Source organism: Meriones unguiculatus, chromosome 18 (assembly GCF_030254825.1).
Source record: "Meriones unguiculatus strain TT.TT164.6M chromosome 18, Bangor_MerUng_6.1, whole genome shotgun sequence".
NCBI classification, from domain to species: domain Eukaryota; kingdom Metazoa; phylum Chordata; class Mammalia; order Rodentia; family Muridae; genus Meriones; species Meriones unguiculatus.
Genome location: NC_083365.1, coordinates 73,495,989 through 73,516,174, shown reverse-complemented (window position 1 = coordinate 73,516,174; position 20,186 = coordinate 73,495,989). Strand labels below are relative to the sequence as shown.

Below are 20,186 nucleotides of genomic sequence, written 5' to 3'. Positions count from 1 at the left end.
CAGAGAAGAGAACAGACTGAGCTGGAAGTTAGCTAATTGAGAAAGGGTTGGCTCTGGGCTTTCGGGAAATCCATTTTACTATATTAAATTATAAACAGGAACTGGCCTTGTTTTAAGTTTTGGAAAGCTTGATGTTAAGCAGAGAAAAGCATGAATTTTGGCAAGAGCCAGAAAATTAGGCCAGTCAATAGTCTGGTGCTGCAGATGCTGGAAACACCTGGAATAGCAAAGACTAAGCGCCGCAGCTCGAGTTTTCCTAGTGTTCATTTACGAAGCCCAGGAGCCTGCAGCGCCAATGAAAACATATTATCCTTTTCATAATGTAAGAATTTAGCTCCCTAAATAATCTTCTTATCGCCTGTTTAGCGAATTATCACTCTCATTTTCCTCCACAAGAAATTGTTCACTAATGGAGGGGCTTTACAAGTTTACTATATCGTTTTTGTATTCTGATTTTCAAATTGAAAAAGTAATTTCCTCACTCCTTGAGCTCGGCCAGTGAGGCTGAGATCCGGATGTCATGGCCCAGCAGATACAGCGACGTAATCAAGTCACTCCACTGAACGAGTTCACCAAGAGGGCCGCCGCTGAATGCTGTCTCTGCAATCTTGAAGCCAGATTCCTTGGTCAGGAGCCCCAGGTGGACAAGGATCTAGAAAACAGAGAGGAAACATGCACTGACTTCTGGAGCCATGTTCAAAGTCCACACTAACACTCTGTGTGCACCACAGAGCAGTCAGCCAGCTCCAAAGGAACCACTGAAGTCTCGGTATGGGGCATGACATTTTTCTAGAGGGTCTAAAACAAAGAAGGAAATAATTTTCCACTGTTTTAGACAAATAATAGAACTGTAAGTTACCCTTGGTAGAACCACAAGTGCAAGTTATAGACAGATTATCCTGGTTTTAAAAAATGGAATCTGTGGCTGGGTCAGTCAGTAAAGGCCCTAAAGAACAAACATGAGGACCTGAGTTCGAATCCCCAGATACAAAGCTATGTATGGTAGTGCATGCTTGTCATCCCAGTGCAGAGGAGAGGGACATCCAGTCCCAGGAGTCTTTCTGTATTCGCTGCCTTCGTGTTGGGGTTAAAGGTATGTACGCGACACCTGGCTTCTACGTGCGATCTGAGCAGTTAACGCAGGTTAACGTAGGTTAACGTGGCCATGTGACAAGCATTCATTGTACCAACTGAGCTCTCTCTGTAGCCCAAGAGTCTGTTGCGTAAGCAGATTCTAATTATGATCTGAAAGGTTAGCTTGGTTTTTAAATATAAAACCATGGAAATGAGCATATTTAATGTTTCATTGAACTTGGGTCTCTGACTGTCCAACCAATCCAGCTTGGCTGTGGGGAGTGAGTTGCAGCTGGTGCCTCCATCCTCTGGCCAGAATCCTAGCAACCCCTGGTAGCTTTTCTGTTGCTGGGTATGAGGAGATGCTCTAAGCTCATGAATTGCAATTTCCGTCTCAGATCTTAATGAGCCATTTTCCTAAGAACCACTTTCCCACCTAGTGAAAAAGCATTTAGAGATCAAAGGCCAGTTCTCAAGGGACTCTACATAATTGCTATCTGGAGCCTTTTCCAATGGCTGTCAATAAGAACTACATTTTTCCTCAAAGATAAAATAAACTATGGGCTCTTACTGGTAGTGTCAATTCAAACCCAAGGCTATGTTAATACTTTCAGATAGTATCATTCATCTTTCGCCGGTTATTTACTGTCTCCTAATATGAAAATTCTACTTTGCAAAGACTGGAGCACAGTAAATCATTTTCTATAACATTCACAATGGATCTAGAATAAGATTATCAATTCTTCTGCATATGACATGATGGAAGTGTAAAAGTTTTCCAAGCTCCCTTTGTTCAGTTTACCACATTCTACAGAAATGGAGAGCAGCTCCCCTTTGGATGCATCAAAACTGGGCAGACACGCCATAAGCTTCACTGCTTCCTTTTCTTTGGGATTTTCAGATATGTTTTTATTCTCTTTTAAGAACTGAAAAGAGATTTTTTTTCATATGATATAATCCGATGAGGGTTTTCTTTCTCCCAACTCCTCTCAGCTCCTCCCACTCCCCCCCCCAAGTCCACACCCTTTCTTTCTCTCTCATTAGAATATAAACAGGAATCTAAAATAAAAATAAAAACAAACAATTCAAGATAGGACAAAGCAAATGAACAGAAAAAAAAAGAGAGGTATGGCTTTTAAAAATTAAACTTTTTGCATTATATAAATGATTCCAGCATCACATCAAAACATGAAATCCTAAGAAGTCTGGTTTTTATGCCTGCTCAGTCCCCTCCATTCCTGACTCTCCCTTCTTTGACCACTTGATTCTTCTCTCACTGTGGAAAATACGCAGAGATAACACAGTGGTCGCTGTCTTAACACACACGGTTAGAAGCATCTCCCCCACGGCTATCTCACTTCCGGTCAGTAGTTCCAAAGCGTATGTATAAGTCATAGTAAGATCTTTTTTGTGATTTGTGAGTGTGTGTGCGCAGGTATGTGCGTGTTCCTGTGAGATCATGCGCTGAGGATGGCTATATAACAATCTATTCCTTATGCTTTTGAATTATGTGCATTAAGATGCTGAACATTATGCTAGACTATGCCTATTTTTCTACAGTAATTGAAAAATAATTAAATGGTCAAAGAAGCAAGGAAGGAAGGGAGGGAGGGAGGGAGAAGAGCAAGGAGGAAAGGAGGGAGAAAAAGAAGGAGGAGGGAGGGATGGAGGGAAGGAGGGAGAGAAGAAAGAAAGGAGGGAGGAGGGAGGGAGGAGGGAGGAGGGAGAGAGGAAAGAAAGGAGGGTGGAGGGAGGGAGGAGGGAGGAGGAAGGAGAGAGGAGGGAAGAGGGAGGTGGGAGAAAGGAAGGAAGAGGTAGGGAGGTATGAAAGCCTCTGCCCAGTCCCACTTTCTGTTCTTGGCATCATTTTAGTCGCCATCCGCCTTGCTTTGTGTATGTACAGTGAGTGTATAGTGGGCGTGTAGGCAGGGCCATGTGTGTGCCTGTGTCCACATTCACAGACAACACAGGAAGACAATGGATGAGAGAAAAACAAAAACACCTCAAAATGGGCCAAGGAGAGGCTGAGCAGATCTACCTCCATGGGATATCTGACACATTACCTCTTTTTTCATCTTGTTTCCAAGCAAAATCATTTTTTTTTCTTTTTCTTTTTGTTTTCAAGACAGGGCTTCTCTGTGTAGCCCTGGCTGTCCTAGAACTAGCTCTATAGACCAGGCTGGCCTTGAACTCATATCTATGTCTGTCTCTGTCCCAAGTGTTGGGATTAAAGGCAAACACCACCCCACCGCCCGGCTGCAAAATCAATTTTTATAGGAAAGCTGGCGCGTAAAGGAACACGATTAAGAAACTCACTTTCTTCCGTTTTCTCTTTTCGAGGTTTTGTTTCTCGGCCAGTGACTTGATTGCTTGGATCCACGCATCAGCCATTCGCCGGATCCGAAGCCTCATCCACCGGAACTCCTCGTGTTTCTTCATCATGCTGTAGAGAATGTTAAAATCTGTACGGATTTCCGCCTAGGGAAGAAAGAAAGAAGGAAGGAAAAAAGAAGGAAGAAAGGAAGGGAAAAAGGAGGAAAGAAAGGTAACAAAATGGACAGAAGATTAAGATGCTAGAAAGCAAAATGATTTTCATGACACGACATTTTAAAGCTGGGAGCCAATAGTCTTGACTGTCTTCAGGGACCAATTCAAGGGTCCCCAGGGTGGGTGCTGGCGAGACGGCTCAGCAGGGAAAGGCCCTTGCCACACAGCCCGACAACCCCGGTTCAATCCCTAGGACCCACGCGGTGGAAGGAAGAGAAGTGACTTCTGCACGCTGTCTCTGGTCTCCACATGCTCAGTGTGGCATACATGTGCCCATACATGCACAGACAGATAAACAAGGGGCATCAGTAAAATCCGAGATTGAGACAGTGTGGGCACTGTAAAGGCTGAGCTACACGGACATGCAGCTTTTCACAATTAAGACACCTGATGAACCTGCACATACCCTGTGACAAAATTTATTTGTGTCTCGGAGCTGCCTGCTAAGCAGCTGACCACCAGGAAAGAATCAGCAGCTCCAACAGGCCGGCCAACCCTTCGAGGGTTGGCGGAGGGCCTCTTTCCCCGAGAGGAGGACCAGAAACCAGTGATCGCTTTCTAGCTTAGTCCTGGTCCACAGCAGCAAAATTTACGATCTTCCCATGAATTTCAATAGTTACTGATAGTATTTGGTCCTACTGTAGCTGAGTACAATTTGAAATTCAGACTAGAATAATGCTTAAGGAACAGGAAGCACACACACACACACACACACACACACACACGCACACACACACACATATATATAATTCTATATACTGTAGCTGGAGCAGTGCCCGATTAGAAGATGAAAATGATAATATCAGTTTTTATTTCACCAGATGCCTCAAGCATAACAAATTCATCTCTTAGCAGTCTCCATGGCTTATTCTTAACATGTGTCTCCCTTCTTGTATCAACCATCCCCACGGTCTACACTGGAGTCCACAGACTCTGACCATGGAGCCTTCCTCCCAGCTGCCTGTTTGAGTGCATGGAGATTTAGTGGAACACAGCCATGCCCTTCATTACGTATGATCCATGGCTGCTCTCTGTGTTAGGACTGCAGAACCGAATAACTGTTAGTGAGATTAAATGTCTGGCAAAAAGGAAAATATTATCTGGCTCCTCCCATCCCATATACACACATCCTGAGACAGGGTTTCTTTTTCTAACTTTGGCTGTCCTGGACTTGCTTTATAGGTCAGGCTGGCCTCGAACTCACACAGATCCACCTGCCTCTGCCTCCCCCAGTGCTGGGATTACAGGCATGTGCCACCATGCCTGGCTTTACTATCTGGCTTTATTTTTTTCTTGTTTATTATATTTTCATTTCTTTAGAATGTGTGCGTGCATGTGTGAGCGTGTGTATGTGTGTGTAAGTCAGAAGACAACTTGCATTGGCTCTCTCATGTGCCGTGTGGGTCCTCAGGAATCAAACTCTGGTCTTCAGGCTTGACCCTAGGTGCCTGCACTTGCTGAGCCATCCCACTAGCTCTATTGTTTTTGCACATGATGCAATCTCAGGTAGCCCAAGTTGGCCTTGAGCTTTCTGTGTAGCCAAGCACGACCCTCATCACTTCTAATTCTCCTGCTTCTACCACCTGTAATTCCTGGAATTACAGGCATGTGCCACCATATCCTGTCTACACCGTGTTGCAGGCTGAACCCAGGGCTTCTTACACACTAGGTAAGCATGCTACAGTTACATCTGAGTTACATCCCAAACCCCTACTTTTACAGAAAGTGCCTGCTTTGGGCTAGAGAGCAGACTCAGTGGTTACGGGCGCTGACTGCTCTTGCAGAACAGCGGGGTTCAGGTCCCAGCATCCCAGTCATCTGTAACTCTAGTTCCGGGAAATCTGATGCTTTCTTGCCTCTGTGGGCTCCTGCATGTAATGGTGTAACTAACTCATACAGGCACATGCATATGCAAATAAAAACACTAAAAAACAATATAAGATTTGCTAGTCTGTGTTCTAAAGAAAATGCCCAAGCTTTCAAGACAGCATCGAAAGGTCTCTAGAGTCCTTTCCTATCTTTCTAATTGCATCTTCTACCCAGCTTATCCAAACCTATGACCTTGCCCACCCAACCTTGCAGTATGATACGAAAAGACCAACTTCCCATAGAGACATGCCTCTCTCTCCACACACCGCACAGAACACTGCTTGTCCTTTTAAATTCAGCTTGTCATCTTCTGTATGGAATCTCCCCTGACCTCCACAGCTGAAACTATCTTTCCTCATTAATCTTCCTTAGCAGGCATTAGAGGCTGGTGACAAGCCTGGTCATTATTTACAGCCAGTCCCCTCATTAGATCACCCAAGGCCTCCACATTTGGCACTGGAGCTCATTCTTTTCTGTGGCCCATCATTTAGGAACCTTCAGAGAACCAACCACTCAATAAATAAATCTGTGCTAACTGGTCTCTGATTTGGCCAGCCAGACCTGAGATTTCAGCTGGCACCTCTAAAAGATGCTGGGTGTGTCACTCAGCATGTGACCTAAACACACAAGCAGAAGAAGACTGTTCCAAAGTAATTTACCAATGAGTTATGATCAGCTTCTTCATAGGGATTTTTTGCTCTCCAAGGTAAACGAGGACACCAATTTTCAACCTGAAAAAGATAAATCAGAAACACTAAGTATACTGGTTCATCTTTCAGTGGACACATTCGGACAGAGGGCTAAGAACCATTCCCAGCTCACAGGAACACAGTGTTTATGCGGATATTATTAACCAGATATTAACCGAACTCCTGTTCAGATGCGGGTGCCCTCTCAGGGGCAGAAACCTTCAGCCAAGGTCCAAGCAGCACCTGTCCCAAACTACAGCGAGTCCTTCCTCTCCCATGGGAGGAGAGAGGTGTCCTCTGGCAAAAGGTCAAAGGCTTCCAACCCTTCTGCAGGATGGCAGTGTGCAGGGGTCACCGAGAGCCATTCAGCGAATGGGCAGGGTGATCTGTGGGGTGCTCAGGTGTCTAAAGGGAACACATGGCATTTTGGCCACAAAGTTAACATCTCTGATTTGAGGATCAAGAATGCAAACCGTGGTTTAATGCTACCTAGTCAAGGTTTGTTTGCTTGACATGGTCTCAAGAAATAAGGTGGGTAACCCAGTCCTGGTGGCTCACACCTCTCACATCAGCGCCAAGGGTGTGAAGGCAGGGGCATCAGATGTTCTAGATCCGCACTGGCTATGTAATGAGTTCTAGGCCAGCTTGAGTTACACAAGACTCTGTCTCTAACAACTGCAAAACGAGTGGGTTCCGTATCTACCCAGTGACCTAATGAGAGTTCTTCCACAAAATGATGTCAGCACACAAAGTGTGTTCAACCAGCTGAAGTTGAGGCAACTTCAGGTTCACTCTTGAGAACCTCATAACTGAATTACCACACACACACACACACACACACATCTCACAATGCTAAGCAAGTCTATTTTGTGTGAGGTTACATTCGTGGTTCTCTCAAGTGTCTGTGGCTTACATGTTCAGGCTGAACACACATGACAATTGTTGGGAGAAGGAAGAAAGAAAGACAGAAAAGTACTGGATTTGTAGAAATGTCTTCAAGAAGAGACACCAAGGAGAGTAATTAATAATGAATAGGAAGGGGCTGTAGAGATCCTAGGAAGGGGCTCAAGCCACAGCTCAGAGGTTAAGATAGACTTGTGCGTCTGCAAAGGACACAAGTTCAGTTCCCACCACCCACATGGGGCAGCTCACAAACACCTGTAGCCCCACTCCAGGGGATCTAACACCCTCTTCTGGCTTGCACAGGGGCTCACCTCGCATGCACACACTGCATAAAATATGCATAATCACACTAAAAACCCTAGGAAAGGAGAAGCAAGACGTCCATTTTGTGACACTAACATTTGGTCTGTTGACCAAAAATAGCTATGGAATTTCAGAGACAACATGGTCACCCCTTTATGAACACACACAGCACTGTCAAAGATGGCTTACGAAATGGCCCTGGAAAGCATTGCTCTTCAGTCAGGGAGACAGTAAGGCTTTAGAAAGGGGCATCTTTTGAGGGTCACTGAGTCCGGGGACCACAGCCTTGTGGGCTGGCAGATCAGTCAGACAAGAAAATCTATCTTCTAGGTCTGGGTGGGTTTGCAAAGAAACATGCCAGTTTTGGTAATCTAGAAATTACTCATAATGCAAGGTGATGTTTACTGGGACCGAAAATAACTGGCCATATTTGCATCAAGCCATCTGCTACGGAAAAATGGTCTGAAAGCAGCTGAAGCGAGGGCAGTGGGGCTTAAAGAGTGGTGGGAAAAGTGAATTATTCTCTTTTCTTCTTGTGGAGTAAAATTAGACTCCTGTGATGTTTGTGAGTGACTGTGGTCACTCAGACTGCCCGTGGGAAAAGCTGGATGCCTTCACTCAGAAAAGAAGAGCATGTGAACCTGCCTCGGAGGCCCGAAATCTAAATTACTGCGGATCTCCAACAGTCTGATCATGAAAGGCAACGGACATGGCTCCACAACTCAGGAAAAAAGAGCAGAGAAGAAGCCCGATAGCACAAGGCCTCAGCAGGTCCCAGAAACCCCACACATCTCTGCTTCCTGCTTTTAGGCCAGATTCCTTCATTTGGCACCAATTAAACTTCAGTAAATGGACTCAATAAAACATCCCTACAAGGATGTTTATAACACGAAGACTTCAGATGGGCCTTGGACTTGATGGTTAGACCTCCAACCATGCACACACACAGGGCACGGATGTCAAGAATTTTCACAAATACACAACTAAACTAATTTTTAAAAATTAATTTTATCTTTATCCTCTTGACTACATTTTGCGTGGGTATATGTATGTGTTCTGTGTACGCACCTGTGCATGCAGGCATGCGCACACGGTGGACAGAAGCTTCCATCACTTTCCACCTTAATTTTGCTGTCTTTTCCCTTTTCTTCCTTTCTTTCTCCTTCCTTCTTCCTTCCTTCCCTTCTTTCCTCTCTCTCCCTCTCTCTCTTTCTCTCTCTCTCTCAGATGCTGCCTGTCTTTGCATGCCTGCTCTGGGGTTACAGATGCAGCCCCTGTGACAACTGTTTATGTGGGTGCTGGAGATCCTAACTTGCTGACTGAGCCTCTCCCAGCCCCTGAATAAATGAAGTGTATAGAGGAACCTGCCAGGATAAAGGAATTCCCCATGAAGACTATGACGGGAAAAGATGAAGCATGACCGTGACTAAAGAACACCAACTAAAAGGTGACACCATGGTGTGATGGTAAGACGTGCCATTCAAGTCCACCTCATGAAGAACCTCCCAAGACTCAGTCTGATGAAAACATAGTCAGTCCAAGGTGACCTGACATGTGACTTCACTAGAGAACTCTCAAGGCTGTAATTTCTTTCTTGAGCTGGTCATTTTTCTTAGTTCTTCTTTCTCTAAATCACCAGCTACCCCTTTCCTGCCTCCAAGGACATCTCTGCAAATATGGAAAACAGTGTGTTCCAACTGAGCTTTTAGGCAGCAATTTCAGCTACACATGCAACTGGAATGGTGGAAAAAAAGATAAAGACCTTAACCCACAAAGGGAGGTTGGGTTAAGTTTGTTTTCTACCACGAGAATGGGATAACCAGTTGATGAAATAATTAAATTATATGTAAACCAATTACTCTGTGGGAAGAAGAGGAAAAACAATTTCTTCTTTCTCCCTGGAACCTCGGAAGGATTACCAGGATTGGCGATAACTCAAGCGCTGAAACAAACTGCCGTCCACAGGGCAACATTTTCCTAAATAAAAGCGCTGCAGTGAGGGTGCAGGGAAAGCCATGCTTGCAGCTAACGACTCGACCTCCTCATTTGTAACTGCATTTTCTGTCTGATGCCTCCAGTATCGTTTAACGAGCTCGGCCCCACCAGTAACAGAGCCCATCTACAGAGCCAGCCCCAGGAGGAGCCCACTCCCCGACTCACAGGAATTGCCCTGATTCAAGCCACTCAGAACAGCTACTCTCGGGCTGCCTCCAGGCACTGCCATCATGGCTGCCTCAGCCACACTTCTCCAGCCACGGCTTTCCACTGAATGTTTGCCCTCAGTGCAGAGGCACACTGCTCCTCATCTGCCCTTACTTCTGTCCAACCTTACATCACACGACCCTCTCAGAGGCAACAGCTCACCCACGGCTGACTACAGTAAAACAACAGGATGCTGGATTTGGGAGACAGCTCAGTGACTGAAGTGACTGAAGCTCAAGGGTGAGGAGCTGAGTTTGAGCCCTAGAGCTCATGCTAGGGAACCTGGTGTCATTATGTGGCTGTAATTTAAGCACTGGGAAGGTACAGACAATCTAGCTAAACCAGCAAGCTCCAGGTTCTCAAAAACTAAGGTGGAGTGTGACACAGGAAGACACATTTAAGACACACACACACACACACACACACACACAAAACTATCTGAATTCAAGGCAACACACCCAGGAATCGATAAGAGAGCAGCACTACTTCTAATCATGCTCGATTTGAAGGCAAAACTCTTTCAACACAGACTAATCTTTTTAGTGAACCAGCCACAGGCCACAAAATGAAGAGGCAGCAGAAAGAGACAGGGAAGACCTGCTGGCCTAGAACTTCCGAACACTAATGGATATTCGTGGAGAGCTCCTATACATCACTTTTCTTTAGAGATGAGACACAGAATAAAACAATTTGACATTGCTCCTGGTGATTTAGCCTTCTTTGAACTAAATAGTTTTTTCAGCTTCATCAGGAGGCTGGTGAATCAAAGCAGTATGAGTTCCTAAAAGTTCTAACTGGGTCAGGCTGTTTTTCAAGGTCCACAGCATGGAAGACTCATTGTACTTAAGGAAAGAGAAAGTGCTGGCAGATCCACGGACAGCGTGGAGAGGGTGAAGGAAAGAAAGGAGCCTACTGTCAACGCCATTGGGAGATGCCAGGGAGGTGCAAATGCGCAGTCTGGGCTCTGTGGTGATGCTCTTTTCTTGAGAAAGAGCCTCAGCTTTGGTCACTTCTCTTAACGTAGACTAGGGGGTTTTGTTTTGTTCTAGTGTAGAGCTGACACACAGGATCTCATGCTACCTTCTTCAGGAGATAAACACGACCAAAACCAACTACCAGGCACAGCAGTGCACATATTCAGTCCCAGCACTCTGGAGGCAGAGGCACGTTGATCTCTGTGAGTTCTGAGACCATTTGGACAACAGAGTGAGTTCGAGGCTAGCCAAAGCTGCATAAAAAACCCCTCCAAACCAAATGCTGAAAAGAGAGAGGCTTGCTGTCTCTGTGTGTTGGGGACCTGGAATCTTTCAGTTTTCTCCTTTTCCTTAATCTGCAAATTCTGATAGGTGTGTGTTCACATGTGTTTGTAGGCCACAAACCCACCTGCAGCACTTCTCCCAATCAGAAGCATTCAGATCCCCAGGTACTCCAGAGACAACCCAGCCCTACAGTCGCCATGTACTTCCTTTTGAGAGGGTACAATGTTTTAAATTTAATATATTTTTATCGTTTTAAGGGAAAACATACATCATTTATCTCTGCCACCAGCCTTTTCCCACCAGGGTGGCTTGCACCCTTGAACTGAGGGCCCAGACTAGCCTGCACCCTTGAACTGGGGGCCCAGACTAGCCTGTACCCTTCAACTGGGGGCACAGACTAGCCTGCTTTCCTTAGTTGCTTTGGTGAGGTATTTTGTCACAGCAGAGAACAGAGACTGACATGTACAGCAAGAGACGAACAACAATAACCAATAAAGGGTAGACGACACAATAATGCAGTATAATAAAAGCTTTTTGGTCAACTGTTTGCTTCTAGAGATTTCCGTTGTATATGAGCAGGCCTCTGTTGATTACGGTGACTGAAAACCCTTGAAGCGAGACTGCAGATGGGGCAGAGCTGTGAATGTGCTCTAGAGAACCCACTATTGCCTTGATCAGCACAGGCAGGAATGCTGCAGCACAGACCATGAATGCAGCTGGTCATGTGTAGGAGAAAGCCAGCGGCTGGCGTGATCCTGGTCAGGTATGACAGAGAAGCTGTAGGCAGTCTTCCATCTGTCTCAGAACACCAATGGGTTCTAGCGAGCTAATGACACAGAATTTTAGAAACCCAGATCGACGCTGGTTGAGAAAAGCCACTTTTCAATGCACAGCAGAGATGGCAAATGGATTCCTCTGCAGATAATCACACGAGGACAGACACACTTCTTTCAAAAGTTCTGCTTAGGTGTTCAATGCACTCAAAACCGGCTTCAGCCAGCCTGAATCCATCTCAACAGCCAGAGCTATCCACAGTTGAAAGACAGTGACATTCTGGAGACAGAGACACCACTGTCCTTCCTTTACCACCTGACTTTGCTTGGTTATCATCTTCAGTGACCAAGAATAGTTCTATAAGTGGGTCTTTCATTCTAAAACTCTAATTTCATTCCTCATACTTCCTCAAGAAATAATACTGGACAGTGCTACACTGTGAATAAGCTCAAAACGCCCCTGCTTTGTGCCTCAGTCTCAAAGTCCTAGTAGGTTTTTACAAGACGAGGGTATAGCTAGGAAAAATTACTACTCAGAACAAGGTCAGTAAAAGAGTACGTATGACCTAGTACCAAAACACACTACGGACAAAACCAGCCATTCAATAAATATATATATCAGGCACTCCTGTTTTTTTTTTTTTTTTAATAACAAAACAATGACAAAATGATAATCAGTCAGAAAACAATGAGTGTGAGTCAAACATACCACACATATTTCAACCAATGACTTTTTGTTTTTAGAAACAGGGTTTCTCTGGGTAGCCTTGGCTATTCTAGACTTACTTTCTAGATCAGGCTGGCCTCAAACTCACAGAGATCTGCCTGCCTCTGCCTCCCAAGTGCTGGGGTTACAGGCATGCGCCACCACACCTGACAACCAATGGCTTCTTAATGATAACAATAAAAATAAAGCATGCAAACAAGAAAAAAATATTTATTTTTTAAAATATTAAAAAGGGTCAGATACCTGTGGAAGCCAACTGGGAAATAAAGGTTTTCTGTGATGGTCCAGTAGAAAAGAGGGCTTGGGGCTAAAGTGCAATCTCCAGGTCCCATAGGTAGAAGAAGTCTCTGCCTGAGACTTCTGTGTCATCACATCTGTGCCAGGTTACAGCCATGTCCCCACACATAACAAGTAAACAGTAAATACATGTTATAAAAATATTTAAAGGCTTTCTATAGGAACTCCTTGGGTGACTGGATAGGAAATGAAGGTGATTTCACCTTGATGGGCATTCCTGGTGGAGGAGAAGGTTTATTGTAGATATGACGGGAGGCACAGCCAGAGGCAGAGACACCTTAGAGAGTCCAGAATGGACATGACCAGCAGACTTCGTCAGGCCATGTGTGTAGAAGGGGGATGGGAGAGGAGAGAGCCAGGAGACCAGGAGACCAAGAGGCAAAAAGGGTAAAATGAACAGCATACCCCAAATGGCTGGGTTATATAGAAAAGAACAACAGGGAAGGGCAAGCCCAGCCCAGTCCTGGGGCTGGAGAAGTTTAGGATGCGGGGTTAGGTATGCCAGCCAGGAGGACCCTGTAACACGTATGGACTGAGGAATGCTGGGAGATCCTGGAGACCATTGCCCACTTTGAAATGTTAGTAGGCATCTTAGCCATTTGTCCTGAGTTTGAAACCTAAGAAGCATATCTAGGGGTATGAAACTGACCTACCATGCTTGAGGCCACAGCTCAAGACAGAAAGGAGAGGTGAGAGAAGGCATGAAGGAAAGAACAGACGGGAGGAGGGAATCAATGAGTCCATAATTTGGAAAAAGTGTGAAATACCATCCATGATGCAAAAAGATCCACAGCCTCACTCTCATTAGACTCTGATGGGATAAATAACCAGCAGGAAACATAATAACAGAGGGCTGGGATGCAGTGCCACAGGGAGAGAATCGTCAGACGTCAGAGCAGGGTACGCTGACAGCAAGCAACGCTGCAGAAGTTGTGCGTTTTGTATTGTCCCTCAGGTCTCCACGTGAGAAGTCTTGTTAAACTCACTGGCACCCAAACCAGGCAGGAGCAGCCTGGCTGGTGGCTCAGTATTAGCATGGCAACTCATCATCGGGACAAAGGGATTGCAAGGGGTACAGGGGCTCAGTCATAGGGTGCTTGCCTAGAATCCATAAAGCTGTGAGCTCTACACCAGCACCACAAAACCTGGATATGGCGGTGTACATCTGTAATCCAGCACATGGAAATTTTGCAGGTTATCTTCAGCTACATAAAGTAGTAGCCTGGCTGAGATCCTTTTCAAAAAAAATATTAAATGTATTTTGATCACAAAAAGAGAAACAACACTGAAAAATATATAAAGGTCATCTGGAAGATGGCTCAGTGGGGAAAGAACAAATGTGAAGGTCTAATGTCTGTAAGCCCAGACTTCTAGAGCAGGGTGCAAGGCAGAGACCAGAAAATTCCCAGCATTGAAGTCAGTGAACTTTGCCACACAGGGCAGAAAAACAACAGAGACTCTGTATCAAGCTAGAAGGTGAGAACTGACACTTGAAAGTGTCCTCTGACTGCCACACATGCTCTGCATCACACTAATGCCCACATTTACCCCCACACGCGCGCGCGCGCGCGCGCGCGCGCGCGCGCGCGCACACACACACACACACACACACACACACACGAATGCATGCAGATTAAATGTAGAATAGACAGGAGCTGACTGTACTGGAGCGCTGCCAATCCCATGTGTCCGGGGGACAGACGCAGAAGTCTGGGGTTGGACAGCTCTTGCTCCTTCCCCTGAGTCTTGCAAGGTGGAGACCAGGAGAAGTTCACTATGAACAGTGCTAAGAAAGAAATGGCATTAGGACTAATTCTGGAAAGAGAGTGGCAGGAAAGGAGCAGAGACACCAGCCAGCTGAACACAGCTCTGCGAAGTCGGATGGTTTGAAAAATCCCTTTGGAAAGGGCATCTTAACACCCAGGCAGCAAAAGCAATGAATACACGTAGATGAAAAGATAGAGATGAAAGTCTGGGTGCAGAAAATGAAAAGATCTCAACCATAAATCTCAGCCAACTGCCTTGACTGCCAGGAAATCTTATCTTGTGGTAAGAGAATTTCCGACTTCACACAGCTAAACATGTTCAAGGCACATTTGGGTGTACTCGGGCAACAACCTGGAGGTCTTTTTAAAGCAGGCCTTGACCTGTCCCACAGAGCAGTTTTGTTGTTGTTCTGTTTTCTCCTGCAGCCCGAGCAGTCAATTCTCGAAGGCTGCCACTCTGACAGATTAGTCTCCGTAACACCATTTCCAAGTTATCTTTCGCAGCCCACACAGGCTATAAATCCAGATCATTGTGCTGGTTATTAGGATTTCATTTCATGCTTGCATTCACAAGCATTTAAGCTTCCAACCTTTCCTGTTGGGCATTAATCTTGGCAGTAATCAAGGGATTAAGTACGCTGAATTTAAACTCAAGGTTAATAGCACGCTCAACCAATATTGGTTTTACATATTGCCAAGGGAAAACAGAAAGGCAGAGACCTTTATGTCCATTGTTCATGAAAGAGAAGAAACAGATTGATGGGTAAGGCATGGCATTGCTTCTTTTGTTCCATTAGGAAGGTTACACACACAAACACACATATGCACACATACACCTGTCTAAACTGGCATTTGGAGTAGTTTGTAAACATCTTAGGATCTAGCAATAAATCACTGGACAATTCGATTAGCTCAGACTAAATATCCCTGCAATAGCTATAGAAATGCTTCAAAAAATAGTATCAACTGTGAAGACAGCACAGTTGGTAGACTGCTTGCCGTTCAAGCATGAGGACATGACTTCTGTCACTAGAACCCATGTTAAAAAGCTGGGTACAGTGTTGTGCATCTGTCTCCCCGGTACTGGGGAGGTGGGGAGACAGGCAGATGGCTGGGCCTCACCGGCTGGCCAGCCTAGACTACCTGGCATGCTCCAGGTCAGTAAGGGACCCTATTTCAGGTAAAGAAGGGGTATGCATAGAGCGCTCAGGAGATGGCTCAGGAAAGAGAAGGCTTTCATGAGAGTCTAAGCCTCCCAGCTGAAAGCCAGGCAGGCAGCGCAGCCATCTGTAACCTCAGTACTTGGGAGGCAGAGACAGGAGATTCTGGGGGTAAGCTAGCTAGGCCAGCTAGCTGGAGTCAGCTACTTCAGGGCTCAGTGAGAGATTCTGCCTCAATAAAACTGAGATCGAAGAGACACCCGGCATCAACTTTGGGCCTCGACATACAAATGCATACATGTGTGCTCATACACACATGACTATACATATACAAGCAAGCCAGCAGACAACATGGACAGTGCCTGAAGAACTACAGCAGAGGCCAGCCTCTACCTCTGCACGCACACTTGCGCACGCACACGCACACACACACACACACACACACAGAAACACACACACAGAGAAACACCATAGGACCGATGACTCAAGAGCACTGGAGGAGCATGCTGCTTGCTAGGTTTTTGAACAATGATATAAGAAGAAAAAGATGTATGGGTGTCAAATACATGAATATCCTCCATCAATGCACTGTCATGGGGGTGAAGAAACTTGTTCCAAGTTTTCTAAGAGCTGCTAGCAATAAAAGGTGCAGACAGCCGAATTGAATTAACACGCCCGAAACAAGGACAGTTGCAGTAATTACTCTCCACGGGCTTGTCTCTGTAACGGGTATATGGTTACACAGCTCAAAGAAACTGATCTACACGGTGACCTGCCTGGGGCTGAAATATGAGGCTGCCGGATGAGCTGAATCATTCACATACGCTCGTCACAGGGTGAGTGACACCTAGTTTTCATTAGCCATGACCTCGTGGGAGCCTGGTGGGATTCCTCCTGTTTGGTATCAAAATTATGGAGTGCTGGAAAATAAGCAATGGAGATGACCGACTGAAATCAGTTCATTAGGGTTGCATGCCCAACCTGGGTGGGCTTCAGCATAGAGAGAATGAAGAGCCAGTGGCTGCTGGCTGCTTGGCTGAGTTCACAGTCCGTCAAAATAAGGGACTGAGAGGGCACTCCTGTGTGGAACTCTAAAGCCAGGAGACCCAACTCTTGCAGTGTGCTGCCTCTGGCCTGGCTCTCTAGCTCCTTTGGCTGTCTGTGGCCAGCAGGTGAAATAGAGTTGGGCACCTGCAGCATCCTGCTTAAATGATGTTTCCTTCGGTCCTGGAGGGGGTGGAAGATACTACAAAGACAGACTTCCATGTGCCTCTCCATTATCTGACGACAGAGACAGTGGATCCCAAGAAATCACAACTTCCTTCAGGAGGCTCACGCTAGAAGGAAGGCTTGCTGTTCTGGTGCCAGCAGAGGGGAGGGAAGTGATCTGGAGATTTCACAAAGTTCTGACAACTGGTAAGCCCCTCTTGCAGGAGAGACGAGAGCTGTAAAAACGGTGATGGGTAAGGACCACACCTCGATCCAGGCAGCTCAAACATACACACCTCCACACCTAAACATACCTTGATATCAGGACCCTGAGGACAGGCTCACAGTGCTGCGCTGTACCTTGTTATTTGTTCTTCTCTCCAGTACGGTCACTTTGAATAATCTTCCTTTGCTTTCGCTATACCTTGTCTCTAATTGGTGTATTGGGGACAGGTGACTAAGCCTAGCTTACAAGCTCTGCCAGGGACGAGGCTTGACCCTAAAAACTCCAGGAATGTTCTGGCTGTCTCACAAGCCCCTCCCTAGAGAAGGGAGCCCCCAAATACTGTTTTTATACTGCTGTCACCAGCGTGGTTTCAGCCAGAGAGCAATCAGCAATCGAGAGTGGCCATAGGTCACACAAAGAAAGCTAGACTTTGGGGGATTCAATTTAAAAAGATTTGTAGAGTACAAGGTGGTTAATGGCCAAGGAAGTCATCGGCAGAGAGGAAAGTATTACTAATGTATTGCTAAATGGACATGTCAAACTACCTTCTAAAGAGTTACAGTCTCAGACTGGGTCAGAGAGGCCTTTTTCTGCACAGCATAGCAATGTAAGACTCTTCTCTGGTCAATTGTTAAGGACAAGTGACTATGGAATGCCCAGCCCTAAACGAACATCTATATGAACCCCTCCCTCATGAGCCTCAGGGAACTTCAGTGAAGAGCAGGAGGAAAGAACATAGGAGCCAGGAGATGGGGAGAGAGCAGCGGCAGACAGTCTTCTGGACGTGACACGGCCGCTGTGCTCACGAACTCACTGTAGCTATGGTTACCTGGACAAGACCTAGGCAAGGCCAAGTCACTCCGCATTCCAGCGGGCAGAACTAATTAGACTCAGTGGATTTCTAAAGAAAACAAAACAAAAGGAGAGGACATGAGGGTAAGAGGGTTGTGCTAAGGTGTGTGGGGGGGGGAGTAGGTGGAGATGGGGGAGATGGGATCAGGTGCTTTCAATGCGCAGCCTGCTTAAAACACAAGTTGCAGCTCCATTCTTCCGTGCAAGTGGGTGTACTGAGACAATGGTGGGAGGGAACGCAGGAAGAGAGGCACATCTTTACTTTATGTGCATTAGGGTGGAGCTCAGGTCCCGTGGAACTGGCATTACAGACAGTTGTGAGCTGCCGTGGGGGTGCTGGGAATTGAACTCAGGTCCTTTAGAAGAGCAGACAGTGCTTTTAACCACTGAGCCATCTCCTCAGCCCCAAGAGGCACTTCTTGAACCTAAAGGTTCCACACTATCTCCCAGGTGACATTTATTTTAGGTCTTGGTGTGTGTCTCTGTTCTGATGATGCCAAACCCAGAAACAAGCTCAGCCCTTTCCATAAAGACTGAAAATGCAACAGAAGCTGCCCACATTCATGTTGATTAGGTTCACACAGCAAGTCAGACAAAGATGGCTTTCTCGTGTTGCCAACTGCAAGAGAAACCTGGTGTGTGACAGGGAAGTAAGCAGGTCTCAGAGTTCAACAAAATAGGAAAGTTATAAGACAGAGAAAAGCAGAAAGAGAGAGAAACCAAACCAAACCAAACCAAACCAAACCAAACCAAACAAAAAAACACCAGACTAACAAATGGGCCCACATAAGTGTTTTACCCAGCATTTCATTTTCTTTTATTTCTGTGTCTGTGTCTCTGTGTGAGAGAGAGACAGAGACAGAGAGATCATCTACATGCAGGTATACACAGAGGTCAAAAGCGGGAAGGAGATCTGCTAGAGTTTAAGTTAAAGTTAGTTAGGTGTTAACAGCCTGATAAAGGTACTGGGAACCAAACTCAGGTCCTCTACAAGATCAGCATTTTTAATGCTAAGCCATCTCCCCAGACCCTTGTCCAGGATTTTAATCCTACTACAAGGTAAATAACATACGTTGGGAGCTGTCTCATTAATTTCCTAGAACAAGGTCTGTGTACCAGTTAATACAAACACAGCATCCCACATGGAGACAAGGGCAAGTGTGTTTATCACACTCACACAAAGAACATAATGTGTATTCCTTAGCTTTCCTTAGACATTCCACAATGCACATGCTTATCAAAACACAATGCTACACCCCCTCCCAACACACATATATTTGTATATAATCTTTACACTTAAAAAGGAAGACACTGGGGCTGGGGAGATGATTCAGTTGTTAAAGTGATTGCCACATAAGCACGTGGATGTGAGTTCTAATCCACAGCACATTAAAAAAAAAAAAAAGCCAGAAATGGTGGTGCACTCCTATAACCCAGGGCTGAGGAAGAGGAAATGGGGGGACCCCTGGAGCTCACTGGTCAGAAAATCTAGCCTAACTGCTGAGTTCCATATTTAGTGAGACCCCGTTTTAAAAAGTAAGCGGGCAGCCACGAAGGAAGACATATGGCCTCCAAATGAACAACCCTTCCCCCACACAAAACAATACACCAGCTAACCAACCAGACAGGTATCAAGGGAAAGACTCTGTTTCCGCACGATAGAAGTCATGCCAGATGGTCTATCTTAAATCAAATTAGACTAGTGGCTTGATTCAAACTCTAAGGCAGAGCAGCAAACACATCTGGAACGTCCTCGAGTGAGGATAACATGAAAACACACAGACATGCCCATATGTTTACTGAGCATCTTCCGTCCGCCAGGCCCTCTCTAAGGACATTCTCATGTGAACCTGGGCACCCTCACACCATCCCGAAGGGAGGTAGACGTCTCTAAAAACAAGCAGAAGTGCAACTGGAAGGGCTTGAGGAAACATGTTTAGGTTTAGAAATTGCTGAAGAGCACATACAATGTTCCAGGGCCACAGCTTTGCATGGTCACTGGGTCTGTGCTACGATACAATAGACCCTTTTCAGAGTCTTTTTTGGAGGTCTGTATTACTAACTTTTCTTGCTGCTTTAGTATAAAACCTGACAAAAGCAACTGAAGGAAGGAAGTGTTGGTTTTGGCTCAGAGTTTGAGGACACAGCCCATCGATTTTGGGAACACACGGTGCTAGATGGTTAGATGGAAGAGAGAGGTGAATAGTGGTACTCAGCTCGCTCTCTTCTGTTTGCTCAGTCTGGGGCCCCAGCCCACGGGGCCACACTTAAGTTAGAGCGTCCCTCCTTAGCCTGTGCAATGAGCCTCCTTCCTGGCATGTCCAGCAGCT

The 20,186-nt window shown here is 45.8% G+C and overlaps 1 protein-coding gene and 1 non-coding gene across 5 annotated transcripts in view; both read right to left on the bottom strand.

The window, feature by feature from the left end:
• The window catches only part of Mgat5 (alpha-1,6-mannosylglycoprotein 6-beta-N-acetylglucosaminyltransferase), a 278,229-nt gene that overhangs the window by 92,373 nt on the left and 165,670 nt on the right, over positions 1–20,186 (bottom strand). For all 4 annotated transcript variants that reach the window (XM_060371867.1, XM_021641418.2, XM_060371868.1 and 1 more), the window contains 3 exons: positions 6,150–6,221; positions 3,391–3,552; positions 483–652 (listed from right to left, as the gene is read on the bottom strand). In XM_060371867.1, coding sequence (XP_060227850.1) covers positions 483–652; positions 3,391–3,552; positions 6,150–6,221 — 404 coding nt within the window. The remainder of the gene's footprint in view (positions 1–482; positions 653–3,390; positions 3,553–6,149; positions 6,222–20,186) is intronic.
• On the bottom strand, positions 13,590–13,698 carry LOC132649133 (small nucleolar RNA U6-53/MBII-28). The gene has a single exon (XR_009587563.1). It is a non-coding gene; the product is annotated as a small nucleolar RNA U6-53/MBII-28 (small nucleolar RNA).